This window comes from Neopelma chrysocephalum, unplaced genomic scaffold (genome assembly GCF_003984885.1).
Source record: "Neopelma chrysocephalum unplaced genomic scaffold, ASM398488v2 Primary Assembly neopelma1_141, whole genome shotgun sequence".
NCBI classification, from domain to species: domain Eukaryota; kingdom Metazoa; phylum Chordata; class Aves; order Passeriformes; family Pipridae; genus Neopelma; species Neopelma chrysocephalum.
In genome coordinates this window covers 1,928,206-1,943,825 of record NW_020897803.1, presented here as the reverse complement: position 1 = coordinate 1,943,825, position 15,620 = coordinate 1,928,206, and the positions used below count along the sequence as shown (strand labels likewise).

The 15,620-nt window shown below is 43.6% G+C and overlaps 1 protein-coding gene across 2 annotated transcripts in view; it reads left to right on the top strand.

Annotated features, from left to right (window-relative positions):
- Positions 1-591: 591 nt before the first annotated feature.
- PGM2L1 (phosphoglucomutase 2 like 1) overlaps positions 592-15,620 on the top strand; it is a 29,866-nt gene continuing 14,837 nt past the window's right edge. For both annotated transcript variants that reach the window (XM_027699786.1, XM_027699785.1), the window contains exons 1-3: positions 592-899; positions 9,007-9,174; positions 14,039-14,145. In XM_027699786.1, the coding sequence (XP_027555587.1) occupies positions 789-899; positions 9,007-9,174; positions 14,039-14,145 (386 nt within the window). In that variant the 5' untranslated portion in view covers positions 592-788. The remainder of the gene's footprint in view (positions 900-9,006; positions 9,175-14,038; positions 14,146-15,620) is intronic.

Genomic DNA, 15,620 nt, shown 5'->3' with positions numbered 1-15,620 from the left:
GTCTGGGATGAGGATGCTCAGCAGGATACAGTCACCCCGCCCCTGCTACTCAAGGCCAGGAAATTCAATTAGAGCCGATGCAGCCAAGGGAGGAGAGCTGCGGGCTATGACTCTCTTTCTAATGGCAATGGAATTGTTCCCGAAGCCCATCTGGAAATGCTTCTGAGCAAGGAGCTCATCCTGCGCGGCAGCACCATGTCCATTATCCTCTCAGAGGGAACAGATGATGCTCTGGGCAGCCCGAGGGGCGTAACCAGGGAGGTTTTAGCTTTGCCTCGGATCCATCACCGAGGCCTCGGGCAGTGCCTGTTCAGCGGGTCAGCGATGGACACACGGTCCGTTGTTTTCCACATCAGGCAGGAGGCGGGACTCGAACCTGAGTCCCTCAGCCCTGCCCGCCCTCCCCTTCTCCCTGAGGCGCCGCGCGGCGCGGGGGCCGATGTGAGTTGTAGTTTCTTCTCCCCACCACCTCCTCCCCTCCGCGGGTACTCCGCCGCGCTCGAACTACATTTCCCATGATGCCCCGCGGGGCAGGGGCGTGTGTGGGGCGGTGTCTCGGGGCGGGGCCGGGAGGGGCCGGAGCAGGAGGAGGAGGAGGAGGAGGAGGAGGAGGGCGGAGGGGGCGGTCGCTCCCCGTTAGTCGCGCATAAAGACCAGCCCAGGGTGTACCCCCCCAGCGCTCATCTCCCCCTTTTGCTTCTCCCTTCCCCCCCGGGCGATGCGCGGTGCCGCCACGGGCGTGGCGAAGTGAAGAAGAGGCTCCTTCCTCTTCCTCGTCCTCCTCGACCATGGGCGACTGCGGAGCCCCCGGGGACGTGAACTCCAACGTGCTGGTGGCCCGCAGCACCGGGGACGCGCAGCTGGACAAGGCGGTGTGGCAGTGGCTGAGCTGGGACAAGGTGGGTGACCGGGGGAGATCCTCCCAAAAAACCATCCCCCTCCCCCCGGAGGCTGCCCCACCCTCCCAGGGGTGATGTGCCTTCGGGAATTCCGTCTCCATCCCATCCTGCCCGCGGTTTGGTCCCTTCTCCTTCCCTAACACTGGAAAAAAAATACCGTCTGGATCCGGCCAGGTCCTGCCTGTGGAATTCCGTGCCTGTGGAATTCCTCACCTGGGAGACGGGAAAGGTGATGCTGCGCCTATCCCGGGGCTGTACCCGCGCAAGGATGGCTCATCCTTAAAGAACAAGGTGAAACCGGGTGCCAGGGTGGCTTAAAACGCTGAGCCCGTTTTCCTCAGCTTCCCAAATTTAACTCTCTCTCCCCAGGAAACAAACAGGCCACGGAGGGTCCAAATTCTGGCATGTCCCTTTTCCAGCTCCAACACGGTGTTTCAAGAGCACTGCAGGCTTGATTAATTCAGATTAAACCATCCGAAGCAATGAAAACGGAGTGATGTTGGAGGTTGTTTTGCTTATCTCATTGTTGTAAGGGTTATTTTAGGGTGTCTTTTTGCAGCTGGTTTGTCCAACCATGATGCCCTGTGCTTTAAAAAAAACATCTTCGAGGAGGGTAAACTACCAGTACACCAGTGGTTTGGGCTTTTGACTTATTTTTTTCGTTTTGTTTTTTTTTTAGGTTTCTACCTCTTGATTTTTCTTTTTAATTTTGTTTCTTTAGTGATGGTGATTTCTAGTGTGTTTATACCGTTTCCTCTTTAATTTCATCCTGCCAGGATGAAAGCAGGAGGGCTGAGAGCACACCCCACCTGATGGCTCTCGGATGAGCTCTCTCCTGCTCGCAAATATGCTCTCCCCTTTCAGTTTTGCAGGAATTAACAGTTGCCATCTGCACCTCCTGCTCTCGGAACTGCTGCTGCGAAAATATCCGGGAATAGTGGCAGGGAAGGAGTGGAAAAGGGAAATGGCATTGCTGATAATACATTTGATAACCCAGATTGAGCTCCAGCAAATATTTTTTTAGATAACTTCTGGTTAGTGTTTTGCCAGGTTTTTGTTGTTTGTGCTTTTCCTATAAAGTAGAACTCGCAATGGGGAAAAAACATTTTAATTAAAACCAGGAATAGTGGAATATCGTTTCTAGAGCTCTTTCTAAGGCCATAATTAAGCAATAAAATACAAACTGCAGAGTCAGTTTGGCTGCACCTGTTTGCCCTGCTTTCTTAGGTGATAATAATTTAATTTCCTATAAGGAACTTGGAGAATTGGAACTACTTAGGGGTTTCCAAGAGAGTTGCTGGGAGATTTGACAACTCAAAATCCCCTGGAGTGGCTGTAAACAAACCAGGTGAAGGTCTTTTGGGCAAAGAGAAACCAGGAAATAGGGCATGAGGAGCGTTATTGGTCCAATGGCCTCGTATTTTATGGGAAACGAGGCCTTGGAGATTTATTGCTTATCCAACTTTATGAGGAGCCGCCTGTGCCTCCCTCCCTTCCCACCCCCAGCTTCCTGAGCCTCGGGGATTTTTTTTTTTGCTGCCTCTGATCAAGGGAAAATCTATGCACCACATTCCCAGCTGTGGGAGGCTTTTGTCCTGTGACTTAATTGAAAATTGCTCGCTGTAATTAATTGCCAGAGCCGTGCTCGTTGTCCTCTGTGGTTTGACGATGTGCTGGTGGTGGGCTGGGGAGTGGGTGGGTGAGGGAAACCTGACCGTGTGATGATCTCTCCGCTCTCCTCCCCTTCTCACCAGCATCCTGCATCTTCATTAATGCTCCTGGCATTCTCCCTGCTTTCCCATTCCCTCTCCTTAATTGCTGCCCGTTTGCTTTTTGTCTTGGAGGCTCAAAGCCACCCGCCTTTTGTTCGGTTCTCTTTGGTAAACTGTGCGAACAATCAGTCATTGTTCTACTTTTTGTGCCTTTAATTCCCTTTCATCCACTTCCCAGTTGTCCTGTTGTACTTTGCAGTCTCCTAAAGGAGCCTGGGTTGTGGTCTTTGTTCCCAGACTGCTCCTGGATGGTGGTGGATGTGCCTGGGAGAAGGGGATGCTTTGGCTGTTACAAAAGCACCGTTATAACATCCCTGGGGAGAAAAACTGGAATTAGCCCTCCAGCAGCTGTTTGTGCAGGTCCTGTTCACTGCACTCATTTTATTGGACTCATTTTGCTCAATTTTACTTTATTTTATTTCATGGACTCGGTGTCATTGTCTCAGGTGTAGCTTGGAGAGCTCATTCCTTGCTCATAAGATGGCTTGGTTGGTTTTGAGGTGCTTTTGGGGTGTCTCTCAGTGTTCTTTTAATTTTTGTAGCTTTTGAGATGCCTTTCAGCAAGAAATGGACTTGTGTGGTAGACCAGGAACTTTCTCCAGTCATTTGACTTGTGGTGTTTTTTCTTAATAAGATTTTCAAGTCAACTTTTTAAGAGTAAAAACGGGAAAATCAAGTCTAGGAATTGGCCCCTGAAAAATCCATTGTAACTACACATGTGCACTGCAAGTTCTAATGTTAAAACATAAAAGATAAAGTTATGAATTACTGAAATAGCTGATTTTGGGTAGACTGGGGCAGAAACATGTTGGTACAACCAGTGTTACTGGGAGCAACTTGGAATGGGGTGAGCTCTGAAATAACACAAGTTTTGTGCTTTAGTACCTGTTTTGAGACATTAAAGTCCCTGAAATCCATCAGGATAGTCTTGGAACTTGCACTTGGTGGCATTGTTGTCTATATTGTTTGATAAATAAAGTGATAAATAAACTATGGAGGCAGGAAAGAACATCCCTGGTCAGCGTTTCCACACTGATTTTCAGGTATTAGAAACAAGACTTGAGCATTAAGACTTCCCTTGTATATTTTCAGTCTACTTTAGTTTAAAAGTGTGGAAAGGAGTGTAAAAAAAAAAAGGCAGTTCTAAGAGGTGTGTTTTTTTGTTTCTTGTTTTGTGTTGGGCCAAGATAAGAAGTGGTGCAGTTACTTAACTGATTTTCCCATAAAAATGGTGATGAGGTTGCTCACAAGAAAAACATTTCTTTCTTAACAAGAAATGAGAACATACAGTTTCTAAGAGAAATTATAAATGACAACTCGATGCAGGTGCCACTGCTGGTCTGAATTGTGTAATTAAGGTGATGAGCTATGCCGTGGATAATGTTCCCTTTCTCTGCACTAGGAATTCCCACGGATACTCTGGTGTGTTCTGAGGGACTGAACCTGACTTTATTTGGAAAAAAAAAAAGCTTAATTTCTGCTTAGAAACCAAAGGCTGGCAAAGCTTGATGCACTTAATTTGTGGCTGTCAAATTTGCTGAATTCTAAGCAAACTTGAGACCATTTTTCCCTTCTCCCAGGCTAAAAGTGCCTGCAAAATAAAAAATGATGATGGCTGAGGGTAGTGAATTGCCACTTATTTTGACAGGGTATTAGCTGTGAAACCTAACTCTGGCACTAAGTACACAGGATTAATGTGATTGGGAGTGAAAGAACCTGTAAGAAATACTCAGCTGATGCCCTTGTCTTTGATTCTCCAGTTGTTTCCAATTTTGTATCCTGATGAGCTACAAAAAAAAGTGTGCTGCTGCCTCAGAAGGCAAGTGGAAAACTGAAAATGTAGGAGCATAACACTGAATTTATTAGAGAATATATTTATTTTTTTAATAAAACCTCCAGCCTTTCTGAAAAGTGTTGATGCTATGTTGGTCTTCTGCAGGTTGTGATTCTGATTCTGGCAGTAAATTTTTATAAGTAGTTGCTTAAAGTGTATCTGACATCGCCAGCAGGCTCAACCCCCTTCCTTCTTTTTAAAAACCTTAATAGCCCCTTCCAAATTTAACTCTGGAGCACCACTGAAATAGGCTTTGTAAAGTTCCTGTCTGAGAACTGGAGTCAGAAGCAGCCCAGGTAGCTGGCAAAACCACATTTTATGAGGAGGCAGTGCTGACTTCATAGAGGTGGCTTGTGTGTGTATTAGTGGAATAATTTTACAGGAAAAACATGATGCAGAACTGTCTTTTTTTTTTTTCCTGGTGTTTGTGTGAGTGAAAGAGTCTGCTTGGAGTGGGATGGGAAAACATTGCCTGGGCTCTGGTTGCTCTTCACTTCCCAGGTGTTGAATGGCCTCAAAGCTGCTGAAAAATTAGGAATTTTTAACGAGTTTACCTCCTGAAGTGGTGGGTTGAGGTGTCTGAGGGCACTCACAGCATGTTTTGGGTGCTGCCAGGTTGGGAATTAGGTGAGGGCAGAGCTGCTACTGAGGGGGAGAGTCCAGGGCTGGGGAAAGGACCAGCAGGGAGGGACACCAAGGTAAATCCAGCGAGGACAGGCTGTCCAGGAGGAGGAATCCCCTGTGAGAGCCACAGCCACAAAGCCACCTCTAGTCCAAACCCCAGCCAAAGGCCCCTCTGTCCCTCCCTGTCCCTTTTCTGGCCCCAGCAGGTACCAGGAGCTCCTCCCAGGGCCCTCCTGCCCCTGTCCCCTTATCTGCCACCTCCTTGCACAGGCAAGGGCAGGACCCCTTGTGCTCTGGGAGCAGGAGGGATGGCATCTGTTGGCTCTTGATTGCTGCCTTGTCCTCCCACTGCCCTTTATAGTGTATTTTTATAGGTATATGTCATTTTTATTTATTCAGATTTTTAATTTTTAATATATATATTTAATACTGTTGGGCACATGATGTGGTTCTTGGGGATGATCCTTTGCAGGGCCAGGGGTTGGACTCGATGATCCTTGTGGGTCCCTTCCAACTCAACAGATTCTGTGATCTAGATAGAAATATTACAAATATATACATATATAATATTATAATAGTTTTATGTATTTATATTTTATATACATATTTATATGTATACGTATTTATATTATAGTTTTGTGTTTATACATTTATATATATACATATATATGCATTCATTTATGTTTACATTTATATTATTTGCATATGTACATGTATTTCTATATACATTTATAGTTACACATACCTGTAGATGCCTATATATATTTATACATGTAGATATACTTATATATATGATATATATAAATATGTACACACATATATAAATATTGATATTGCTTAGATCTATATATAAAAAAATATACACAAGTATATAAAAATATATATAGAAATAAACATAAGTATAACAATATATATAAATACACATACTTACAAATAGTTTTATCTATTGATATGTATTTTTCTGTTTGTGTATTCACTTATATTTGTATTTATAATGTGTGTGTGCAGGGGGTGGGTCCCTGTGCTGCAGAGCCTCCCTCTTCCCTTCTCTTTTCCACTTTGGAAGCCTTGGTCCCCGTGGACTCCAAGGACCCTGCTCTCTGCCAGATGCTTTTTCCACCAGTAAAAAACCCTTGGAAAACCAGTAGCAGGGACTGTGTCTCCCTAAAAACCTGTTTACTTTTCAGACCGCTCAATCCATGAGAATTTAAGTTGCTTTGTTGGAGCCACTGGGGATTCAGGGGTATCTTAGAACATCGCTTTTTTTTTTTAAGGAATGACTATTTTTGTATCCAACAGCCTAGTTTATTTTTGCTTAAGACAGGAATATCTAGGTTGTTTTATGTTGGGTTTTTTTTTTAGTGATATTAAAAGTCATCCAAGGACTTGGAGTCTAAAATCTCTAAGGAACTTCTTTTGCTTACCCAAGTAACAAGAGAAAAGGGAACAACCTCAAGTTGTGCCAGGGGAGGTTTAGGTTGGATATTAGGGGAAATTTCTTCCCCAAAAGGGTTGTCCTGCCCAGGGCAGGGGTGGAGTCCCCATCCCTGGAGGGATTTAAAAGCTGTGTGGATGTGGCACTTGGGGACAGGGGTCAGTGGAGGCCTTGGTTGTCCATGGTTGGACTCTGTCATCTTAGAGGGCTTTTCCAACCTGAATGATTCCATCAGCTATTACACTCAGAAAAATGAACCATCATAAAAGCCACCATGAGACCTTCAGTTTTATGACTTGATTTCATAACTGCAAAGCAAACCAGCAAAGAATCCTTTTTTTTTTCTTTTTTTTTTTTCCTCCCCGGATTTGCAATTGGGTTAAATGTCAGCAGTGGAAGCTGTTTTCAAAATTCCCAGGGGGTAAATGCTGCTCATACCCAGGCAGGATGGTGCAAGAAACTAATCCAATGGGCTTTGAAACTCCAGCTTGGAATAAAAAAGACAAACTGGGAAGAGTAAAAGCAGTAGGGATTGTACCAGGTTGGGATAACCTGTCAGGAGATCAGGGTTCCAACGCTACTGAATGTGTAACCCAGAGCATGGCACTGATCATCAGCACAGCTGAATTTATGCCAAATCTTGTAAAATGCCCTCTTTCTGTTGGCCCAGGAGTTTCAGATCATCTGTGGAAAGATTGGAGGTTTTCAATTGTGATTTTATTTTTTTTCCCTCTTCTCTTTATCAAACTTTAGCTTAACTTTGGAAATTAAAATGTTATTTGGGTGCTATTTTGGCTGGCTTATTTTTATTCCTTAGGAAATAAATGGAATAGCTTCACTCAAAAATGCCTTTTAATCTATTTGTAAAATAAACCTTTGTGCTTTGTTGCTTCAGGGAGGTCTTGCCTCAGTTTTGCAAAGCTCCATGAAGCCTGCAATGTGCAATTTTTATTCTGTTTTTACAGGGAAGCAATGCAGCGTGTCCTGAAGAGCTATCAAAGATGCTGTGTAATTTAATAACCTGATTTTTAAAACAAAACCATGTAATATGATAGTGTGAAATGAGGTTTTTCATTACTTAGACTCTTTTCAGGTCAGTCATTTGTTTTGTGGTTGGCTGCCTGTGAGCAGCTAAAAGAGAAACCTTCACTCCTGTGGTTTAATATTTGTTTTGCCCCATTGTTTTGGTTTCTTTTTAGGCCTGGCTTTAGCTGTGTTGCTAGCAGTGTTTTGCTTTAGTTGCTGAGCCACCCAAGAGCATGGACAATAATGGCTTTTATTTTAAGGCACAAAGGAATGAAGATTTATCTTAAATTCACACATCGGGTGTTCAGGATCTGTTACCAAGCTGCAGAAATAATTTCAGTTTTTTCAACGAGCTTTACTGTGTGTTTTTTCTCCTGGGGAGTATGTGCAGCTCCTATCTCTGTGCTTTTCCCAGCATTTTCCCAATCCTCCTGAAGAAGTTCCCCCTCTCTGTGCAGAGCTGTGTGTCCTGGTGCTGCTGGAGCTGGCTGACCTCTACTTTAAATGTCAGGGGTGCTTCACTCTTACCCTGCAGATTCCATTTGCCTTTTTTAACCCTTCCTTGTGACCCTGCTTTGGAGAAGCACTTGTGCCACCTGAGCTGTGTTTTATACTTCTGGAGTCATTTTTTTTCCAGCTGTGTATCCATTGCCTTCTACACTGTGTGTGTAGGATCTGGGAAGTGTCTTGTCTGACCTGGGTGTGGGTTTTCTGGTGAGCGAGTGAGTTCAATATTGCTTTAATAACTACAAAGAACAAATAGTTGGGTGTGTACAACATGCAGTTTGTACGCTTGGAAGTTTTTAGCTGTTATGGAAGTTTAGGAAAAGCCTGAATGAACAGAGGGATCACTGGATAAGAATCCATCCTGTGCAGAGCGGAATGGGGTTTGGAGAAACCTATTGCAGTGGAAGGTGTCTCTGGCCATGGCACAAGGGTGGAAATGGATGATCCTTAAATTCCCTCCCAACCCAAACAATCCTGTGCTTCCATGATTTTACTGTGCCTCTTCACAGGCCTTTCCTGTGGGTGGGGAGGAAGGAAGCACTGCTCTGCAGCTCAGATTTGTCTGTCTTCCAGCAGCACAGATGAAAGATTGAATTGTGTTACCTGCCTTGGAAAAACCGGTTCCAAAGTCTCTGTGCTCGCCACTCACAGGCTTTGTGTAGCTGGAAGGTGTATTAATGACCAGGCAAACATATCAGTTTCCAGAGCAAGAGCTCTGGAATCTTTTATTAATAAGGATGAGATGGGAAAGGGAACGTGATAAAAATGAGTTGAATGAAGGCCAGTTGGTGCACAGACATTTTATAGGACAGGAAGAACTTGCACTTGGAATTAGTGAAAACCAAGGAGTGCATATAGTTCAGTTCCTGATTTCAAGCACTAAATGAAGGCCTTAATCTTCTTTTGCAGAATCAGAAAACAAAGGAACAGATTGAGAGCTTGCTGCAGGATGGGAAGCACAAGGAGCTGCGGGATCGTCTGTGCTGCCGACTGAGCTTCGGCACCGCCGGGCTCCGCTCGGCCATGGGAGCAGGATTCTGCTACATCAACGACCTCACAGTCATCCAGTCAACACAGGTGAGCTGGACACGTGTTGGGAGAGGGCTCAGTGGCTCCCCAGGAAGGGTTTGGTCCCAGTGTCCCACTGGAACACAAGCAGAGACTGGAATGCAGTGGCTGTTCAACAGCTGGGTGGTAGCATGTGAAGTGTTTGGTGATGAAAGGGAATTAAGTAGCTCGAGGAGGTTTAACTGCACATTCTAGGAGGCAGAATGTAATCACTTCCACTGGAATTTGGCCAGTAGTTAGTCTGCTAAACCGCTCTGTACTTGGGAATCATTTGCTGTCATATTTTAAAAAGCTAAATGAAAAAGCAACAAGAAAACCCCAAAAAGCAAAGCCACCCCCAAACAAACCTTTTCTTTCATTTTTAGCCCCAGTTGGGAATAACCACACAAAAATAGCAGATTTTACTAAGCAAATACAGAGGAGTTAAGATAAAAAAGCAAAGTAGGCCGACTGAAGATCTATATTGGGAATTGTTTAGCTTTTGGGGAATCTTTCCAATATTACTGGTTATGCTTCCCACCAGCTGGGTTAGATAGTTGTTGGTTAAGTGGCCTGGTGTTACTGTAGCTCTGCATGTGGCTCTTTCTACTCTTTTAAGTAGACAAGAAAGTAATTTAAGATATGAACTGTAAAGGTCTCAAACTACAAATCTAGTGTTACATGTTGGATTGGAGGTGTTGGTGATTCCTGATTTATTGGTGATTTAATATTTGTGCATTGGGTTACAGATATCATGGATTTTTTTTTTCCAGGAAAACATTGTCATGTGATCTCTTTGAGGACTAGTGCTTTGAATTTTGGAGTAGAGTATTTTGGGATGGACTTCTTGATTTGAATAGACAGGGAGATCTTGGAACTCAGACACAGCTCGTGCCCGGGGTTAAACCAAGACGCTGCCCTTTTGATAGTTGTTAGTGTTGTTGGGAAAGGTCTGTGCTCATGGGGTAGAGCTCTGTCCAGGGAGGCTTCAGTCCTAATTCCTGCTCCTCTGCCAGGGGTCAGGCTCTGCTTGGTGCTGGTGCAAAAGAACTGGTACATGGAGTTGAAGATCTGGATATGAGGCAGCTGTGGAGTCGTGACTGGTATCGTTGGTAGAGTGGTGGGAGAGACTCCTCGCTGCCCTGAACCATGTTTTAGATTCTTTTGAGGAGCTGTTTCAGTTGATTTACAACCAGAAGGTCCTGCCAAATTCATCTGCCATTCAGGAATGCTGTAATAGTACGAACAAAACTTAACTGCTGTGGCCCAGGTGGTCCCTGTGGATGCAGTGGGAACAAACTGAAGAGATTAAGGAAAAAAAAAACCAGTTTAAAAACTATCATTTTGTCACCAGTGGTGGAACGGTTAATGGGCTGATTTAAACAAGTCCACTTTTCTTTGAAGCAGAGTAAACCTCTTACTCGTGCAGAGGAAGTTTGTAAGAATCCTTTTACTCCTTGGCCTGTGCAGCCTGTTGGATTTGGAGCTCGTGGTGCCTTTGTGCTCCTGGGCTCCCGGGAGCGTGGCCGAGCGTGGCTCTGCTGACTGAGCCACATTCTTGGCAGAAAGGGAAAAGTTTCCCTTTGCCTGGCAGGGAGTGGGAGGGCAAGCTCAGTTTCATGGGAATTACTGTTTTTTTGAGAGCAGCAGACCGGGTTTGTGTCTGTTCACTCCCTCTGTAGAGCTGCTATTTTTAGTTGTTTATTGAAGCCAGATATCAAGTTAGGAAAAGCAGCCTCTGCGAAGTGGATTAGAACTTGTTTTTGAAGTAAACTGTGTTGAGTTTAGTCTTTGTTTGAGCACTCTGTGTCAGAAGTTTAATAGCAGGAGCAGTTTTGCTGAACTGAGTCTGAAAATGGGCAGCTCTATCTCTCTGTATTTGTCTTTACCTGGGACAGGGATAAATGGCCAAACAGCAGACTTGAGTATAATTAACATTTCCTTCAATTAAAAGAAACTGTAGTGAATTCACACCCTTAATCATATGCTGTGCCCTTCATTTGATCTTGATTTGATTATACTGATATTATGAAAAGTCGGATCCAGGAAGGTACAGAATATCCAGCAGCTGCTTTGGACTCTCCTGAAAACTGTAGGTACATAACCTGCATGTAAAGCCCTAATTTTCCTGCTCAAGCACTGCTTCTTCTGTGCTTTTTAATAATGTCCAAATGGTTTTATTAATGGGTAAGAAACCTGTCACTGGCTTCCACAGTGACAAAACCACCTTTGCACAAGGAGATTCCTGTTGCTGTAAAAGCAGACCTAAGGGTAATAGTTGAAAAACTGTAAATGCAGGATTTCATGAAGCTGTTTGTAGCTCTCTTGATTTCACCAAGCAAAAATCTTTTGATCTCATTGATAGCATCACTTTTCCCTCACTTCTTTTGCACTTGAGCATAAGGGGCTGGGCTTGCAAGAGGATTAATTAAAACATGGCTGTAGATGCACACCTGTTTTTTTCCATGGATTTTGTATCTGGAAATCACCTGAACTGTGCAGTGGGATGGGGAATTGCGATACTCCAGTGAATATTGGTGTAGATCTGAGGGGGTTACACACTTGAGTGCTGACACCTGCTAAGAAATCATTATCACCACCAGATGCACATGGTTCTCATTTAGAAATATTAGGAACTTAATAGCAAGGGACACTGTCAACCTGAGTCTTGTTAAAAGGAAACAAATTCTTTACACTGAGAAACTTAATCAAGAGAGGATTTATCCCCAGAGGTGTTGGAGTTACTCAGTGCCCTCAGGGAAAGGGAGGATGGTGTGAACTCCAGTGGAGGGTTCAGACAGTGGAGAGACTCTACTCTCCCTCTCACTGACATATTTACTTTCATTTCCTGCAGCTTTAATAGAGGTATTTGGATAGTAAACAAGGCCAGTAGGACTGGGTTAACTTTAGCTGTGGGATCTCTGGCTGAGCTTAAGGGATTTTGTTAATTTTAAGCTAACTGCTCCTTGGCAGAAAGTAAAGACATTCCTGGGTTTATTCACGTGGAATCTTTGATTCCTGTCAAACAGAGAAGCTGGTTTAAGAGGATTTCCTGGGAAAAACCTTACCTCGGCCTTGAGAGTGTTACCTGGATTGTGGTGGCACCAAATAGCTGCCAAAAATGCTTGGGCAGAAATCCCGGGGATGAGAAAATACAGAAGATCTAATCTGCTAAAAAGAGCAGCACAGGCTATTCATTTACAACAAAAACAAATGCATTCCTCTGTGTTCCAGGAATGAGGGAATGGAAAGCTGGGAACAGCGTGAGGGTGTGGGCTGGAGAGCCAAAAACCCAAAAGAGCTTTGGTGGTGGTTGTTGGGAAGTAAGGAAGGGGTGAGGAACACATTGGATTTGCAGAATCCTTGAGGTACCCAGGCTTGCTAGAAAGTTCCAGGGATGCTCTGCTGTGGTGGGAAAGCCCCCAGGGGGTTGATGTGAAATGGAAACCACGTGCAGCAGCTTTCCATCTGTCCTGAGTGGTTTGTAATGCACTGACTGTGCACAGGAGTATTAATTGTTCTGTCTCAACTCGATCTGTGCTGCTTCTGAATAGTTTATATGCCTTTGTTGGCTGTTTCTGACTAGGACCAGTTTGTCTAAAATCCTGTTTCTTCCATAAATTGTCTTTTTATGCAGTTCTTGATGTTTGAGGGACTAGCTCAGACAAAATTCTGCAGTGTGCTCTGACATCCAGGTACTGGGAGTCTAAACAAGGGATCTATTGATAAGAAATCTGCTGTTCACTTCTCTAGACATTATTCAGTGCGTTCAACTCAAACTTAAACATGTTTTCCCCATTCCTCTGTGTGACTTGGGCTGGTGGTTGTGCCATAGCACAGCCTCCAGTCCTGTCACTATTCAAAGATTTATATTTCTTTTAAAGTTTTTGTCTTTATATTTATTTTAAAGCTTTTCTCTCTGTGAATCCCTCATCATCTGCAGCTGAAGTAGTTCTCCAAAGAGATGCCAGTACTCCTTTGGTCATGCTTTGAAACGCATCCTTTTAGAGTCCAGGGAAGGGAACGGAGCTGGGGAAGGGTCTGGAGCACCAGGAGCAGCTGAGGGAGAGTCAGAGCCAGATAAAAACATCCCAAAGAATTGCATTTAATACTGGTGGGGGGAAAAATCTGTTGATTTCTGGTACGAAACACCCTCACTGCTACCAAGAGGCAACTTGTACCCTGTGAAAGGCAGCGTTTTTAGGGTTAAGTTCCCAGTGCTGTTGTCTGACTGTAGTGAACTGTAGCCTCTGGAAACTTCCATTAACAATAGTGCTTCCATCTTTTTATCTAAAACTGCTGATCTGCCCTGGGTTGTTTCCGTGATGGATCTCCAGAGAGACTCTAACTGGGAGGTGAATGGATGTTGAGGCCACAGGGGAGGTGAAACTGGAGCACAAGATCTTTAAAAAAAGTCCCTTCCAATGCAAACCATTCCATGATTTTAAGGCAAATTTAGGACTAACACTTTGGAAACAGTGTTGAAAAGGTGTCTTGACTTGTGCTGTGAGCTCAAGGATAAAGACCAGACTGGAACAAACCTTATATTGGCTGAGTGGATGGACTCCCAAAAAAATGGATTTTTTTTTTTTCCAATTGAGTCTTTAAGAACATAATTTGAATAAATAAAAGCACAGTATGAATTGAAAACAAGTGTTTGCTGCCTGAGGATTTACTGTTGTAACACTTTCATTTCCCACAGCTGTTTCTCTGGTTGCTTTCTTTCAGTGAACACTGGGGAAAAATCACTGCTGCTCTTGTGAATGTCATTATTGAGGTTTTTGAGCTGTATTTTGCCTACTAACATTATCCATCCTCCTTGAAAGATCATTTTTGATGTTTGTGTGCTAATTGTTATTTTTCCCTCGTTTGTTTGTTTTTTTTCTCTTTCCAGGGGATCTACAAATATCTTGAGAGGAATTTTTCAGACTTTAAGCAGAGAGGCTTTGTTGTTGGATATGACACACGAGGTCAGGTCACCAGCAACTGCAGCAGTAAGAAGTATGAGTATTGATTACATTTGCAAGACTAGAAATGAAATTGTGGCTTTGAATGCTTTCTGTTCTGTCAGCATTTTTTGTGATGAACTGGGCACTCTCTTCCCCCTCCTTTAGTCCATTTAAATAGTAGTGAAGAGAGGCTGGAAATAAATTCTTTATGGTACCAGTTTGCCAGAAATGTGGAGTGTAAGGCTGGTCACTCCAAAGAATTTACAGGTTAAGTGCACAAGAACATGAGGCAGATGTTGAAGTTGATATGCCTGGAGAAAAATTTGAATATGAAGGTAAATTCAGAATATTAACATTTAGCTTGAAATCAGTGTGTTAATGTGCTTCTAACACTGTCATTCTTTTGTATTTTGCACCTGATTTAAGCTTGTTGGGGGGGGGGAATTCCACCTGTGGTCTGCTGTAACCCAGTGTATTTTCACTTTGGGAATATTTGACCTGGAGTGCTTAAAATTTAAATTTCAGTGATGTCAAATTGTGCCCTTTGTAACAAAAGGGGAGAGAACTTTCCGAGTTCTATGAGGAATCTTAATCCCTTGTCATTCCAGGAGCAAAAAACATGTGATAATGGCATTCCTTATGCAACCAACCTAATTAGTTAGCTAATTAGTATTTAGGTAAAGAGTAGTTAGTTACAGCAATTAACTACAGTAATTAACAAAGTTGTTTCTGTTTTTTAATATTATCTTTGTCAGCACTGCATATTTTAGGGATGTAAAAGTTCTTGGTGTGACAGAGCACAGAGTGTAGTGACTGTCTTCCAAGAGTTTCTCCTTTCCCTGGAATTGTGCCTCTCCTTTCCTTTGGGCCTTGATGTGTGTGGCCCATTATTCACCAGGCTTTGGCTTAAGGGGTTTAAACTCACCTGTTACAGTGTTTGCAAATCCAAATTGTGGGGGTTTATGCACAGCTTAAAAATGGGGAAGTGTAAGAACAACATTCCTCTTTAGCCACACAAAGCCTGGAATTCGAACCTGTCCGAAGATCAGTTCTCACCTGCATGTTTCTTGTGTCCCCTTGGGGTGACACACAGTGACAGCAGTGCTGAAATCAAACTGAGCCTCCTCAGAAAGGGGGTTTCCAATGGGAGCAGTGCTTTTCCAGCACTTTTCCCAGCTCATAGTAAAGGCAAGGTTTAAAACCATGGGTGCTGTTCCAATTTCTGAACATTCTGGAATGAGAGTGAGTTGCTTTGCAGATGGATATTTTAAGAATAGATTTCATGGGTATTGTCTGAAGCTGCTGAACAAGCATTGTGTGGGATACAAAGTCCTTTTCCAAACCTGCTGTTGCAGACATCTGGTCCTTCAGACTTTCTGGGAAGTTGGTTCTCTCCTTGCGTGAAGGACAAGTGTCCCTCCAGCAGGTTCTGTATCTTTGTGTTTGATTTGTTGGGGTGATAGACTGAAGATTAAGCCAAAAAGCAATGGAGGGATTGGAGAAACAATTGCCTGGAGGTGACAGGAA